General features: G+C 41.9%; 2 protein-coding genes across 3 annotated transcripts in view; one reads left to right on the top strand and one right to left on the bottom strand.

Moving 5' to 3' along the window:
* Positions 1-562: 562 nt before the first annotated feature.
* On the top strand, positions 563-6,001 carry ptp4a1 (protein tyrosine phosphatase 4A1). The gene is made up of 5 exons (XM_061770277.1): positions 563-729; positions 2,083-2,175; positions 3,441-3,571; positions 3,645-3,719; positions 5,252-6,001. Exons 1-5 carry the CDS (start codon positions 625-627, stop codon positions 5,367-5,369), a joined length of 522 nt encoding a protein of 173 aa, XP_061626261.1. The 5' UTR covers positions 563-624; the 3' UTR covers positions 5,370-6,001.
* A 5,109-nt stretch (positions 6,002-11,110) lies between these two features.
* The window catches only part of col9a1a (collagen, type IX, alpha 1a), a 28,730-nt gene continuing 23,065 nt past the window's right edge, over positions 11,111-16,775 (bottom strand). For both annotated transcript variants that reach the window (XM_061770248.1, XM_061770249.1), the window contains 10 exons: positions 16,681-16,734; positions 15,166-15,237; positions 13,720-13,755; positions 13,603-13,647; positions 13,488-13,520; positions 13,077-13,223; positions 12,729-12,783; positions 12,452-12,640; positions 11,884-11,961; positions 11,111-11,512 (listed from right to left, as the gene is read on the bottom strand). In XM_061770248.1, the coding sequence (XP_061626232.1) occupies positions 11,304-11,512; positions 11,884-11,961; positions 12,452-12,640; positions 12,729-12,783; positions 13,077-13,223; positions 13,488-13,520; positions 13,603-13,647; positions 13,720-13,755; positions 15,166-15,237; positions 16,681-16,734 (918 nt within the window). In that variant the 3' untranslated portion in view covers positions 11,111-11,303. The remainder of the gene's footprint in view (positions 11,513-11,883; positions 11,962-12,451; positions 12,641-12,728; positions 12,784-13,076; positions 13,224-13,487; positions 13,521-13,602; positions 13,648-13,719; positions 13,756-15,165; positions 15,238-16,680; positions 16,735-16,775) is intronic.

The following is a 16,775-nucleotide window of genomic DNA, read 5'->3' as shown; positions in this document are numbered from 1 at the left end:
TGATTCAACACAAAGATAATCCGTCTGCTTTCCTGGAGGACTACAGAAACCTGAGAATATTTACTGTTGAGATATTGAAATGCTGAGAATTTGGACAATTTTAAGTTCCACTGTATTTGTATACGATATAGTAAGTATCATTTTTACATCATACGTTAATTCGTTTGGTTTCACTGTCGTCTCGCAGCAGTTCTGTGGTGTTCTGGGTCGCACATTTATGGAGTTTCTGAAGGGCAGCGGAGACTACTGCCAGGCTCAGCACGTTGCCTATGCAGACGAGTGAACGGAGTAACTGGACAACCGCCTGGACGCCCCTGACGTCGGCACAACCGGGAGGCCTCCCGCAACCAGCTACAACTCGGCCTGGATGGGGTAACTTGACCCGCTGCACACCGCCCCTCCCCGTTGGCTCCTGCCCGGCCACGAGCAAGGTGGAACCCGCCTCATTTTGTCGCTCCCCACCCTCCCTTTCTCCTCTCTCCTGAGTTGTCCTCCAACGAGACGCCCCCTACCATCGCTGCCCGGAGGATTCCTGTCCCTCCACGCCAAACTGTTTACGTTTAGCGTCTCTAGTTCCCCCCCTTTCCGTGCGGAAGCCATTTTGCTTTTTTAGTTGTTGTTGCCATGGCGCGCATGAACAGGCCCGCGCCGGTGGAGATCACCTACAAGAACATGAGGTTCCTCATCACCCACAACCCCACCAACGCCACCCTCAACAAGTTCATCGAGGTGAGCGTTTGGTCACTCCTACTGTTGACAACTCTTATTGTGTTTTAGTTCATCCAGAAATTTCAGCCCTCAGCCAAATATGCCTTAGTTTTTTAAAATAGTGTAATCCTTCGTTTATCATTTATATAAATTTTTAAGTTTCGTACAGTCTCCTCCAAAAGTATTGGAACGACAAGGTCAAGTCTTGATTTTGTTGTGTACTGAAGACATGTGGGTTTCATATCAAAAGATGAATATGAGACAAAAGTTCAGAATTCCAGCTTTTATTTCATGGTATTTCCATCTAGATATGTTAAACAACTCAGGACAGTGCACCTATTGTCTGAAGCCACCCACTTTTAAGTGAGCAAAAGTCTGTGACATTTTTGTTTGTTGGTGTGCCGTGAGATTTTTCAAATGTAAAATATGTGCCTTGGCTCAATAAAATTTGGGAATCACTGCTTTAGAGAGGTGCAGGTAGTTATTCGACCACTTGAGGTCACCATCCACACACTCGACACTAGCACATACCATTAAAGGGTGGGTGTGCTCTGCTTGAGTGACATGAAGGTCAACCCATGGGGACGTGCGAATGACGTGTGATTTGCTGGCTAAGTCATTCGGCAGTGTGCCTTAGAGTGACTCTCGGCTTTGTCGGCAGCGCAAAGCATAATGGAGCTTAATGGTGCTTCCCGGAGTTCTTTGGGGGTGCTCTTTTTATCTGCAGATTGTAAAAAGTCAAGCTAAACGTTGCTCTTTACTTGCATTTATTCCATATTGTTATTTGTATGTCCATTAACTATAGTGTACGCCGGGCTCGGTTGGTATTTGTAAATTTCATGAAACGCTGACTGTGGCTTGTGTGTAAAAGGTGGCATACTGGTCATGTTCACTGCATGACTAAGCAACTTGGGCTACGTTCACACTGCAGAGCATGGTGCCCAATTCAGGTTTCTTGTCAAATCTGATCTTTTTATGTAGTCAGTCACATTACAAAAACAAATGCGACTTCTATTGTGCATGGAAATGCGCCCATGAAGTGACAAGCGGGCGTACAAATGGGACATCACCTTGCACGTGTGTACAAACATGAGGCGCAGCAACGTTTTTCGTATGTTTATCAGTTGTAAAAGCATCTTTTCGCCACTGACTTTTCTGCTCCTTCATCCGTTGCTGCTTTTGTTGTCTGTTTTATCAAACAATTGTGATGTTTGTTGCCTTTTGATTGCGTACTGTATATCTTGGATGAGGGCGACATGCGTGTCCATGCTGCTAAAAAAAAGTGCTAAGTTGACATTCATGGCGCCTGCGTGAGGGCACAGTCTGTTTGTATCTGTAGCAACAGCGAGGTTTTACATGTATTGTGACCTCCAGGAGCTGAAGAAGTATGGCGTGACCACAGCGGTGAGGGTGTGCGAGGCCACGTATGATGCCACCTTGGTGGTGAAAGAGGGAATACAGGTCCTGGTGAGTCACCCTTTCCTTCAACTTCACCCAAACCACATTATTTCATCAAATCAGTCTGCTAGCTAAATGTGAAATACCCTTGACGGGCTAGTGGAAATTAGCATCACTGTTGCTGTCATTATAAACCTTCAAAAACTTGCTGTTTTAACACTCTCCAAGCAGCACCACAAACAGCATAATAATTACTGGAGCTTAGTAGGGGACCCTCTCTGCCTCTTGCTCTTAATTATACCGCTTCTCTTCCATTTGAACACAGTGATGCCTGACATGTGGCACAACATGGCATTTCACTGAATGTGCGCTCATGTAAACTGGGACTTGCCTCTATTCACAGTTGATAAGAGCTGAGCTGAACATGAATAGCAAAAATCTGCGATTAATTGACTCTCCTTATAATTGCCACAAAAAAATGTTTTGAAACAAAAGTCCAAGTCAGCAAGGGTTCCGTCCATCCATCAATTTTCCAAGCTGTTTATCCTCACCAGGGTTACGAGTGTGCTGGAGTCTATCCCAGCTGACTGGACGAGAAGCATGGTACATCCTGATCTGGTCGCCAGCCAATCACAGGGCACACATAGACAAACAACCATTCGCACTCACATTCACACCTATGAGCAATTTAGAGTTTTCAGTTAGCCTACCATGCATGTTTTTGGGATGTAGGGGGAAACCGGAGTCAGGTGACCATAGCAGGAAAGGTTAACACTTCCTATAAAGAAACTAAAATACATTAAAATAAAAAAAATAAGATGCTGTACTTACCGTTACTGCTGAGAGTAAGAAAAAAGGAGGTCGAAAATGCAAAGATACACCCGGCACACAAACACAGACAAGCACTATGCACTAGTTAAGCAGAAACACTATGGTGCTGGGGAGAAAATGGCTGGCGAGGCACAGGCGTTGTGAAATCGAAACGTCGTAGGTCGAGTACGTCGTAACTCGAGGACTTCCTGTACATGTACAGTATACCACAAATGCTGTATTTTTATTGCTTGGGAGCAGCGTGGGGGCCATTCTGAGTCTTGCTTTCTTAAAAACATGGACATTTTTAGCGTGTGAAATCTTATGTGCATTTTGATGGGCTAGTTGAAATTTCAAATTTAGAATCGGCACATCAGACACCAGAAAATAGTTGACAAACCGAGCCTCATCGCTCCGTTTGCGGCAGCCCTAATACGCTTCACGGCGCCTTCTCATTTTTCCTGCGTGAAACATACGAGTCAGTTTTCATTTTGTTGGCTGATGTCTTCCTCCGTCCCGTGCAGGACTGGCCGTTCGACGATGGCGCTCCTCCCTCCAACCAGATTGTAGACGACTGGCTCAACCTGCTCAAGGTCAAGTTCCGCGAGGAGCCGGGCTGTTGCGTGGCCGTGCACTGCGTGGCGGGCCTTGGCAGGTGAACGGCCGACCCGACATGGTTTTCCGCCGTGCGCTCAACTTGAAATGTCTGGTTTCCCTTTGCCCCGCAGAGCTCCCGTCCTGGTCGCCCTCGCCCTCATCGAGTGTGGCATGAAATATGAAGATGCTGTGCAGTTCATTCGACAGTGAGTCACATTCTGTTCCAATAACCTTCAAAAACGTCTTTCGTGCAGTGAGTCAAATAAATGATGAAAATTGCACAAAATTAATAGTACAAACTATATTTATGAAAGTATTAAAAAAATGTCATAAACATGTATGTAATCGTAATCATCCTCAATGTACAAAAAAAAATCAGCCTTTAAAAATACATCAACACAAACTGAACGTCAATTAAAAGGCTGTTTAATATTCATCCATCCCTCCATTTTCCATAACGCTTATCCTCACTAGGATCGCGGCCATGCTGGATCCTATCCCAGCTGACTCTGGGCAAGAGGCAGGGTACACCCTGAACTGGTCCCCAAACAATCACAGCTGTTTAATATTTCAAATAAGTAATAAAACATTTCATATTCTAAATGCCTAATAAAATGGGTTTTCATGTTCTCAATGGCTAACACCCTTTAAAATGCTGTTTAAGATTCTAAATGACTAGTGAAACATTGAATGTATTTATATATTAAATGACTTTATTGGCCGTCAGATATTCTGACGGCCAATTTATTTATTTAAAAAAAAAAAAAAAAAACGCCATTTTTTTTTTTTAAACTCGGTGATCGGCCCCAAAAATCCTGATCGTGTAAAGCCTAGTTACAATATGCTTAAACAATTCGGCAGAGGAGAGGGGGCAGAAGCGACACGGCTAGGTCCGACTCATGGGGGTTCCCGGTGGCGGCCGCCGTGAGCCAGGGCGCTGGTTTCGCAAAATACAGGTCCACGGCAACTGATCCCGAACTGTGGGTCTGCGTTGGCTGGCACAGAGGTCGGCGTGAACAACAAGGCGCCTCTATCTCGCCCAGTCGATTGTGAAGCGATGCTCTGACAAGCGTAGTACGCCGTGGCATGTTGCAACGCTAACGCACTCCTCTTAACGCTGCGGTCACGCGGGCCAGTCAGCCAATCAGTTTATTTCTTTCGACGTACACACATGATCACTTGGGTTACCCATCCGATCGGATGCATTTAGACTCAAATGAGGAAGTGAAGCGTTGTATCAGCGGCTCATTATTTTATGCCGAGGTAAGCTAACGACGATATTGAGGCACTTTTATTTTCGCGATATTGTGAATATTGTGACATCCCTAAACATGACAATATTTGTTTTCATCTGCTTGCCCGATCGGGAATGTTGATTTGCTAGCTTGGCCGTGGCTATTTTTTTTTTTTTTTTACTTACCACAGGCAGTCGGGAATCGGTAAACTTCGACCCTGATGCAACTCTCAAATAAAATGTTAAATATTCTGTAATTAGTCGTGATTTGATGTTGTAAATTTCTAATAAAACATTTATTTTTAAGATGTATGACAAAAACATTTTGTAAAATGTCTACTCAAACTTTAATATTCTACATGACTGCAACGAATCCAATTAATTTACTAAAACAATAATCTGAAGTAAGACATGATTTAATGTTGTATCAAGTAATACGGTCAATATTGTGCAGTTCCCACTGTAAACACGTGCTTGCTTGTTTTGTCATTGTGTTTGGTCCAGGAAGCGTCGTGGAGCATTCAACAGCAAGCAGCTCTTCTACCTGGAGAAATATCGTCCAAAGATGCGTCTGCGCTTCAAAGATTCCAACAGCCATCGCAACAACTGCTGCATCCAGTAGAACAACATATGTTGCCTTTGTTTCACAACTTTTTCAAAAATAACGTTCTCATTCGTACTTGGGGAAAGCCGCTTCAGCATTTCTTCCATATCCAGCTTAAGGTGCATGTACGCACTTTGTCCTCACTGGTAAAACAATTCAGTGCACTAATAGAAACGATTCTTACAAGTAACATTTTTTTCCACTACTGTATGACATTTCTGCAAACTCGTAAGACAATTTCGGCATGCTACGAGGACAACTATGTTACTAATGAATCAAAAACACTACTAGACATTTTGGTGCTACTGGTAAGGTCCAGGAGGCTACTAGTGCATGGCACAAGCCTATTAGTGTTAATAGAGCTGCACAGTAGTTTACTAGTAAGGTTTAATTCCGTACTAGTAGGCCAAAAATGGCACTAATAGTGGACAAAAATATTACTAAGACAGTCATTCTTACTAGTATGTCTGAATTCTTACTAGTGAGGACAGAGTGCGCTAGTACCTTAAGCTGGATATCTTTCTATACTTAGTTTCTCATCATGGCCATCTAGAACCATTTTTGGTTTTGTTTACTAATTAACTGCTACAATGTGATTTTTTTTTTTTTTCTTTTTTTGTTATCTCAAACTGGACTTTTCGTCTGCGATATTTTGTACACCTTTTTAATTTGATGTCCCTAACTTAACACTTGGATACTTGATAATTTGATGTATTTGATGATGATTATTATTAGTTGGCTATTTATATCTTATCGGTGGACGTGAGTGATTTAGTACCTGAGCGGCAAAATTGTACTTGTTCCTGTTTGATGGTTCTATTAAAGTGATGACACCCAAAAGACAAAAAAAAAAGCCTGCCTGCCTGCCTGCTTATTACTAAAATGCTACTGACTTCAAGGCACATACACGACTCAGAAAAACACTTCAGTGCCTTTCTGTAACTTCCAATAGATATCCTGGTTCAATTAGAAGTGTTTTTTAAACTGTCCTCTTCATGCTGGTCACATTTTGACATGAGACCAAGACGATGCCTAACAATTGATCAAGAGTACCTCACCATCAAACAAGAAGTGGCTGCTGAGCTTAAGCGTCGTCATTGCTGCAAACACTAATTAACCATGCCAAAGAAGTTTGGAATCTCTGCTTAGAAGTTTGTTGTTATTATATGCACACTTCCTTGTGGGGAAATCCTTGTTTTAAAAAATATATATATTGAAAAATGTTTTATTTTTTTTCTTGGTTTTCATACAAATTCAAGGGGAATGTGATATGTATATATATATATATATATATATATATATATGATGGAATAGTAAAAAGCATCGAATTCTCTTTTTTGTAATGTTGCTGTCGTTTTATTTAGTGTTTTTAGTCAGGCACCTTCATGGAGTGCCGCAAGTGTTTATGGGGTCCTTGCTTACGTGTCGTGTTCCCCAACCAAGTCTTCGCAGATCTTTGATCCGTTGAAAATCTCGCCCGTTTCCTGCTCTCCGAAACACCATAAAATTCCACAAGATTGCGTTAAAGCCCTAAAATAGACGAGAATGCATTCATTGTCATTGTACGGTGCGAATACAACGAATTTGTGGTGAAAATCTCAAATTTTGTTTTCAAAAATAAGAAAATCGAAAATATTTTGTTAACAAAAACTACTCACCGTGACTAAAACATGCAGGGGCCACTAGATGGCGAGAAAACAAAAAAAACAACGATGCCGGCACAATGTGCTGCATACGGTTGCTTAAAACTGGGAGTAACTTTAACATATTCTTTTTTGCTTTTTAAAACAATTGTTTTTTTTTCTGTATTGATAGCATACACCTTTGTGTTGACAAAACAGTAACCCTCATGAAAATCAATTGAGGAATATGCAAGTTACGACTTAAATTCAGTGTCGATGCATCGCCTTCTATAGGAACGTCGACCTCCCCAAAATGGCCGCGACATAGGCACGTCGGTTAGCAGAGCAGCGCCATTGTGCTGGCGCATCTACACGTAATATCTATGGCACAAGTACTTCTATGGGGTCCTTGCTCGTATTGGCTTGACATTCGTATTTCTGCAGGGTCAAGACTAGAGAAAGTATACATTTGCATCCTGAGTTATCCTATTTATCAATAACGTTACTGTTGTTAAATGTGGGAAAACAGTAAAGACGAGAAGCTCTTGAGCGCAGTCCAACGTCTCGTGATTTCGCAGAAACGAACACAGGTGTTTTCACGGAGATGGCCTGCTGGCTGCGCGCTGACGTGAGAGAAGAACACGTGACCCGGAAAAATGTCGTCGTGACGAGCCTCCTCTGGCAGTCTACATAAACATAAACACACACACACACACACACAGTCCTCGTAATTACGGCACAATCAACACAACATAAGACAAATACATTCATATCATCACACATATCATTCATATCTTAAATCAGTGATCGCTGTCAGTGATGAGCAGGGCTTCAAAGTCAACATTGAAATTTCAAAAGAGTGCTTCGACCACACTGGAGGCTTGTTTTTGTTTCATCAATACATTGACACAATATGATACACGTTTTGTCTTTGACTCTTTTCCTTTCACACTTTGTGTCATTCTCTCCGGTGAGGTGTTCTCTCAGGTGATGGGATGATGAGACTGACGAGGGTGACGGTTGGAATCACCACAGTTATGATGGAGAAGACTCCCGATCATTGGACGTGAAGACAATGACGTGGATCCCAGCGAAATGAATACCTAAATTATTACTACACTGAGTATTGTCCTTATTTGAAGACCAATGGGGGGGACTTCCTGATGAGAACAGGTACAATCACGTGATGTACTTTCACTTTTGCAACCACGCCCATCCATCCATTATCCTGCGCTTATGCGAGGTCAGGTCGCAGGGGAAGCAGCTTAAGCAGGTAAGCCCAGACTTCCCTCTCCCCAGCCACCTCGCCAAGCTCCTCCGGGGGGGATCCCGAGGCGTTCCCAGGCCAGCCAAGAGACGTAGTCTCGCCATCGTCCTGGGTCGTCCCCGGGACCTCCTCCCAGTGGGACGTGACTGGAGCACCTCACCAGGGAGGCGTCCAGGAGGCATCCTAACCAGATGTCCCAGCCACCTCATCTGGCTCCTCTCCATGCGGAGGAGCATCGGCTCTACTCTGAGATCCTCCCGGATGACCGAGCTTCTCACCTTATCTCTAAGGGAGAGCCCGGACACCCTGCGGAGGAAACTCATTTCGGCCGCTTGGATCCGGGATCTTGTTCTTTCGGTCACGACCCACAGCTCGTGACCATAGGTGAGGGTAGGAATGTAGATCGACCGGTAAATTGAGAGCTTTGCCTTTCGGCTTAGCGCCTTCTTCACCACGACAGACCGATACAGAGTCCGCGTCACTGCAGACGCAGCACCGATTCGCCTGTCGAGCTCCCGTTCCATTCTTCCCTCACTCGCGAACAAGACCCCAAGATACCCGAAGAGGGCACTGCACCCTTTTCTGACTGAGGACCATGGCCTCGGATTTGGAGGTGTTGATTTTCATCCCAGCCGCTTCACATTCTGCTGCGAACCGTTCCAGCAAGAGTTTGAGACCACGGCTTGATGACGCCAACAGAACCACATCACCTGCAAAAAGCAGCTGCGTGATACTGATGTCATTAAACCTGAGCCCCCTGCCACGCAACAGGTTTCTACCCCTTCAAACTGAACACAACTGTGAGGCAGACGCTCTAACCAGTCAGCCACCGTGCCGCCACCACACAAACAATTACCAGTATATGTTTTCATATTTAATTGAACAACTGCCTTCCTTTGTCAACAATAACTGGAAGCAAACGTTTCCTGTAGTTGCAGATCAGACGTGCACCAGGATCAGGATTAATTTTGGACAATTCCTGTTTCTAACACTAATTGACTCTCTTTTGGAGATACTTTTGTAACCTTTTACTTTCCTAACTGACTTACTGTAACCTTTATACAAAGTCAACAATACTTAATCTTGCTCTTCTGAGAGCTCTTTGGAGCAAGGCAAGGTACACATCATGCAGTGCTTCTTGACAAGAGTGGCCAGAGAAGCTTTAAGCCACACCTCCATCTTGACGCATTGATTGGACTCCAAGTTGGCTCACACCTGACTCTGTATGGCTCTTGGAGAATCTGTAGCCTCGAGGTTCACTGACCTATTTTTGTCCCTGTCCTGTGAATGTTCGTTATTTTCACTAAAAAATTTGAAAACATAATTTGTTTGTGTGGCATTAGTTTAAGCAGACTGTTTATTTCTTCTTGTGATTTAGATGAAGATCAGCCCACATTTTAGGACCAATTCATGCAGAAATGTAAGGAAATCCAAAGGGTTCAATACATTTTTCTCTCACTTGTATTAAGGAAGTTCATGGTTGAGTTTTGCTTTGTTGAAGTCCCCAAGAATAATAAGGGGCGAATCTTATTTTGTTCCATTTTGTTCCAGTTCAGCTCACTTGGTCAGCCAGCATTTGCAGCACACTGCTCACGTTAGCCTGGGGCGGAATGTAAACACAGGCAATTCATTATGAAGGAGAGGAAAACTCAAGTGGCGAGTACATCCAAAACAGCGACTCCGAATCTGGGCTGCAGTGTTTGTTGCGCTCCGTGACATCCATACATCAACCTTCGTTAATGTCAAAGATGAATGGAGACAATTGAACTCTTGTTGGTTGATGATGATGTTTCACTTTGGATCCACAAGTGTTGTTCAGTTCAACAAGAGTCCAGTTGCCACCACGCAACTTTTCGGATGACGTGGATGACTGACAATCTATACAGACAGGATATAACTTTGTTTCGCTCTCATTTCAGACCAATACGCTCGAGCTTGGAAGTCCAATATGTTCGATTCAATAAACAAAGCAGTCCCGTGTAGATCTGATGGAGATCCAGCTCCTGGACATGCTAACTGCTAACACGCTAAACCCACTTCACGTCCCCATGGTGATTTTTTTCTGAGCAAATGGCGCAGCGGTTTCAATATATACCAGATGCATTTTTTTCCGTTTTGCCAGAATTTTGTCAATTGGCACAACCCGCAATGACTTCAGATGATGTGAACTAATTGATGATATCATTGATGTTTTGGTTTTTTTCAGTCTCAACTCGCCAATGTAAAAAAAGCAACAACCTTGCTGCGCGCGTCTCCAAATCCAAACAAAGGCACAGCCCCCCAACCCCCCCCGACTCATTCAGCCACTCAAATTCAGATGCCTCAAAGGTACAGTCAGAATTTGTACAACTAACACCAATTCATGTAGCGCAACAACAGGGTTGTTACTTTCTACAGTATAAGAATTGTCTGTGTATTATTATTTATTTATTTTTTTAAATAAAGGAGGTACGTTTTCCTTTTGTATTATACAAATAATTAAATACCGTATCAAACTATAGTCTCATAAGATAATAATTGTTTGGAGAAAAGGCTTTAATTTAGCAGAACGCCCAAAAATATCTGGAAAATATGCCTTATTTCTCATAAAATTCCTACTTTTCGCCTCATGCTTAGATGTTAGCATTTATGAAAATATATTTGATTTGGCAACTACTTTTTTCAACAGAAAATTTAAAATCATATTTTAATATTTTTTGTTATTGTTTTATGTTTATCTTCATTAAGTGCTCTAGGAATAAAGTTGCGTTGCAAGACAATACAATCTGAAAGAATGCAACCTGTTATATTTTAAAACAAATTTTAAAAATCTGTTTCGGTTTGGATTTTTCCCTTTCTTTTCTTTTGTGGAGGAAGAAAAGATGTCAGCGTTTATCAAAATGTCTTTTATTTCCTGTGGAACGTTGCTGGAATAAATAAAAGCAGTGAAATATTTTCCGACCAAAGACATGTATTGAGTGTATTGCGCATTTACATTTACAGCGTACACAGAAAAGGCAACTTTTTCTTCGGGCGTTTTTCTGGGGCTGGCCTGCGGGTGGTGCTCTGGTTCTCGCTTCCTGCTCACATGTCAGCGGGGCCTTTGACGGCAGAGTCTTTCGCCCCCGCCACCGCCGACGCCACGGCGGGCAGGACACACTGCGACGGCTCACAGTATCCGGCGGGCCCCGAAGGTCCCGGGGGGCCGGGAATGCCGGGAACTCCGGGAGCCCCTCGAGGCCCCCGGGAGCCGTCGCGCCCGTCGCTGCCAAATGCCGGCCGGCCCGGCTGACCTGGTGGGGGGAAACACACAATTTTCTTATGTATAGATTATATCAAAAGATATATACATATGGGTTGTGCTCTAAAATTTGCAAATGTCAGGAAAATCCTACTAGAACATCTGAAATTGAGTGTTAATAGTGGCACAGCTTGGCAGAGGGTAAACGTACACCCTGAAACCGGAGGGTCGCCGGTTCGTATCTCCACCCAAATGGATGTTGTTATTGTGTCCCCGGGCAATGAATGAATGTGGTTGGTGGTTTGGTGGTGGCCCGTGGGGGCATCAGTGCAAAATGGCAACAACGCTTCCATTAGACTGCCCCAGCATTTTATACTGTAGCTCTTCCCATTTACTTGCTATTTCTTACTTCCTGTCATTTACCTGGCAGACCAGGAGCACCTGGAACTCCTTTGAGGCCACGGGCGGTGGGGCCCCGGTCCCCTCTGTCGCCTTGGTCCCCTGTGGACCAATAGAAAAAGAAATCAATAAAAAGACTGATTTGATCACAGTACAGAATTAAAGATATTCACTTGAGCGCCACAAAAGTCATTTTTAATGGTGGGGTCGTGGACCCACACAATTATGAGTGATGTTTGACAAAAAAGACTAAGTAAGTAAGTAAGGTACGATTTAAGTAATAATGCTAGGAAAAAAAATAATAATTTTCACAATAAAGTTGCAACATGACAAGAATAAAGTTCAACTTTTTGTAGAAAAAAAGTCACATTTTAACAAGTAAAATAAAAAATGTATCTAATTTATATATAAAATACAATTCAAAGAAATTACTCGAATTGCATCATATTAAAACTTTTTTTCTCGAAAGGAGTATAACTCTTCCATCTTTATGGTGCTTTATTTGTGTGAAGGCTGTTTTCTTTTTTTTTTTTTTTTTTATATAAATCATGTGGCTGGCCTCTATGGAGACGTGGAGGGCGAGGCGTCCCACCTTTGGGTCCTTTGCGGCCCAGCAGTCCCGGCGGTCCTTTCAGACCGGGAAGCCCTCGGGATCCGGTGTGACCAGGGAAACCATTGTCACCGCTGGAGCCCGGGGGTCCGGGCGGGCCAGGCGGGCCGGGCAGCCCCGACACGCCCGACTCGGGTCTGCTCAGGCTTGCTGCCAGCTGGGCCAGCTGCTCTGTGAACAGTGACAACAACGACCACGATGTTGATGACAATGATGATGGCGATGATGGCGATGGTCAACGATGATGATGGCGACTCACCTTGCATGACTCTCATGCAGACCTGCTTGATGTGCGTGTCTGTTGGTGATTTGCCCTGAGTGAACACAAGTACAAATTATTAGTGCCATTATTACATTTTTAACTTTTATCTCTTGCAACACTGCGACATTTTTTTTATCTCCCAAAAATATTTTTTCTTGAAAAAATCAAACTTTTTCTTTATTCTTTATTTGTAAATTCGACCTTATTATTATAATACTTTTTGTTATAAAAAACAACTTTCTTACAAAAATACAACTTTTAGTTTTAACTGTTAAACTAATTTTAACATGAAGGACTTGTTTGGACTCGTGTTGTGTAGAAGTCGAGTTGACTGAAAGCTCTCACCGCGGGTCCCTGTCCACCGGGCAGTCCCGGCACACCCATGTCGCCCTGCATGCCTCGCGGTCCCGCTTGGCCCGGCTCGCCCTCCTTGCCCTGCTGTCCTCGGCCACCTTCCGGTCCTTTGTTTCCTGTCTCTCCCGGTGGTCCCGTCTGCACGCACAAAACACCAAATTCTTCAAAATTCGCCTAACTTTCAAAAATAATAAAATACGTATTTTCTCAAAAGACTATGACTTTGCTCGTGACAACTTTTTGAAATATAATATTATATATATATATATATATATATATATATATATATATATACATTTTTTTTTTTTAAATGTTCAAATCTTATTTAATGAAATTAAATTTTTCAATTGTAATATAAATGAAAAAAAGTGTTGCTATCATGATGGTTTTGTGCCAACGTACCGCTCCTTTCTCGCCAGCTTCGCCTTGATCGCCCTACAAGAAAAGACAAAAGGAGAGAAAGGAAGCAGGTATGAATTGAGAGCAAATGACCCCTTGCAGCATCGCAGTCACTCACCAGGTCTCCTCGATATCCTGCCGTTCCCTCAGCACCTGCAGGTCCCTGAAATGGATGTCACACTTGTTATCGAGCTAAGAAAATGTCCTACGTGACTTTGGATGAGTGGAATCACACCTGCTCTCCTTTTGGACCATCCAGACCCACGGCGCCCTGGTGAATCAGGGGAATAAGTTATTTTATGTAACATGGGTTCATGTTGTGTGCATGCTAAATGCATGGTGCTGATAAGTTACAATCCTCTCCCTTTTAAGTACTTTGCCGCCATCTTGTGGCCTCTATGCAAAATTACAAAGTTCTTAGGGAGGGCACTCAATTACTCGAGGATATTTGCTATTGGCTGCAGGGTGTTTTACCCAACTATATAGTGTACATTTGTCTTGGATAAGATTTTGTTTTATAAAACTGCTCATGAAAAAGTAAACCTTTTTTCAGACGAAAAAAATGCAACTTTTTATCTTGAAAGAATCTGACAGTATTCTTGTAAGAGCATTACTTCTTTTGTGAACCAAATATGATTTTTTCATATTCAAAAAATCAACATTTTTATAAAAATACAACTTTTTATATTGAAATATTTTTTTCCAGCAAATAAAAACTTTTACCTTGAAAAAGAATCACTGAAAAATACAACTTTATTTTAGTAAGTTTAATGATTTTATCTTGATTATTTTTGTCACAAAATGCAACTTTTTACCGTTTAGAAAAAATATTTATCTTGAAAAAAATCATTAGAAAAAAACAATGTTTCCCCAAAAAAGTGTGACTTATTTGTCAGAAAAAAACAAATGTTTTATTTTCAAAAGAATCTGACTTTATTCTGTTAAGATACAACAATTATTGTAAGATTACTACTTTTTCAGGGGAAAAAAATATTGAAAAAGTATACTACTTTCCCCTTCCCCTTGTTTATCGCGGGCGTTAGGATCCGGACAAACCCACAATAGGTGAAATCTGCGAAGTATGGGCCACAATTTCTTTTTTTATTTATTTATTTTTTTTATCATTCATAAATATTTGTAAGATCTATGAACCTCCCTAGACTCTTATTAATCCTCCAAACATTCCTATTAACCGCTACCATACTCTTATAAACACTTCCTACTGGCAGTCATTGGCTGACTGTCGGCTTTTTGGGCACTGGCCTTTAAGACAGCGTATGAATTGAGCACTGTCACGTAACTTTTTTTTTTTTTTTTTTTTTTTAAACTACCGGGACTAAGAAAAAGTGGTACCCTGCTATTTATGATGTCAAAATACAACTTTTTATCTTGGAAAAAATGTTTTCATCTTGAAAAAAAGAATTTGGGGAAAAAAAAGATTTTTTTCTTGGGAAAAAAAAACCTGGGAAAAAAAGTGACTTAGTTCTCTATAAACAACTAAATTGTCTATCTTGAAAAAAAATACTCTTTTTGAAGGGTGAAAAATTATTGAAAAAAATACTAGAACTACTGTATATGTAAAAATTATTGAAAAGTAAAAAAAAAAAAAGTCAAAGTATTTTGATGAAGGACTTTTATGAAACCGTTTGTCGAGTAAATTCCAGCGTGTGTATTTGATTACCCTTTCGCCCTTCTGTCCTTGATAGCCAGCCGGTCCAGGGAGTCCAGGAAGGCCCACGTCACCTTTGCTTCCCTGTCACCACAAATTTCAAAAAGTCAACCATCTCAACACTAGTGCCGCTGTTAGCACGGCTAACAGGAAATTGAGACGCACCCCCCCACCCGCCACCCCCCGCCGCCTGTCGTCCGTGGAGAACGTGTGATTCAGGAGAGCCTTCGGTAGTTGATTGCTTGCGGGCATTAATCAGAACACAGAGCTCATTCTGTCTTGCATCGTTTGCAGCCTAAAGTGGTCGTCAGACCTCCAAGATTCCTTTCGCGCTCCTAAAAACAACATTTGAGCACAAAACGTTTTGCTGGAATTTTTTTTTTCCTGAAATTGTTTTTTCGACATAAATATGAAAATACAAATATATTCTCATTTCCTTACGACTTTCTGTCTTGACAAAAAAAAGGTTTTCAATCTCAAAAGTATGACTATTCTTTTATGATTACTTTTTTTGGAGCAAAGTGACTTACTTTTTTCCTCACAAAAAAAAAAATGTTACTCTCATGATTATTGTTTTCTTTCTTGAAAGAAATCTGATTTACTATTTTTATATGAGCAAGGTACTTTTATGTTGATTTTTTTTTATCTGAAAGAAATAGGACTATTTTCATAAGATTGCTACTATTTTCATAAACAAAATCATGATTTTTTTATTTATTTTTTTATTTGGACTATTTCTTCCAAAAATACAACTTTTTATCTCATGGAATTTGATTTGCTCTCAAATGACTACTGCTTTTTTCAAATTGAAAAACATTTATTTAAGTTTGAGATTACATACTTTTTGCAGGAACAAAATATGCCTTTTTTTCCTTCTAAGTAAAATTACTTTCTCACCAGGGACGATTCTAGGATCAGAGGTTTAGGGGTGCTGGGACTCATTAAAGGGGTGCTTCAAATCAGCACCCCCAAAAATGGGCTCGAAACGCCTCAGGGGTGGGGGAGGGGGGCACACACATTTTAGCGCTCCAACACGTGCCTACACACACCGCAATATCAAGGCTTATCAAGCAGGTATGCCAATTAAACATATGACTTAGCTTTAGAAGAGCTCAAGTGGCGCATGGGTTTTTTCCTATGTGCAATGGTGTGCTTCCACTCGCTTGAGCATTTTCGGGTCATGTCCCTCAAATGCTACCTGAACCAAACGGGACTGTTCATTTATGGAGTCATTTATTGTGCACCTGTGGTCTTTTTCTCCGAGTGGAATGAAGACAAAAGACTGTTGGAAATCAATTTATATGATAACTGCTCAAGCTGGAACTGGGATTTGAACCACTGACCTTTCAGTGAATGGATGAGTTGTTCTACCAACTGAACCACAGCTGCCCCCATCCTAAAATGACTACTTTTTTGCGATCGAAATGACACAAAATTTGATCTCGAATGATTCTCGTAATAGCATTTGATGCATTGGAGGCATTTTGTAATCGTTAGCATTTGCGAGCAGATGTTTAGTGGTCTCACCCGTCCACCCGGCGCCCCCGCGGGTCCATTTGGTCCTCGTTCGCCTCGTTCACCCTGCCATCAAACGGGATTAATTGACTGAGCGTCCGCTCACC

This window comes from Phyllopteryx taeniolatus, chromosome 4 (assembly GCF_024500385.1).
Source record: "Phyllopteryx taeniolatus isolate TA_2022b chromosome 4, UOR_Ptae_1.2, whole genome shotgun sequence".
Lineage (NCBI taxonomy): Eukaryota > Metazoa > Chordata > Actinopteri > Syngnathiformes > Syngnathidae > Phyllopteryx > Phyllopteryx taeniolatus.
The sequence above is the reverse complement of the archived record's forward strand: the minus strand, read 5'-3'. Positions and strand labels throughout refer to the sequence as shown.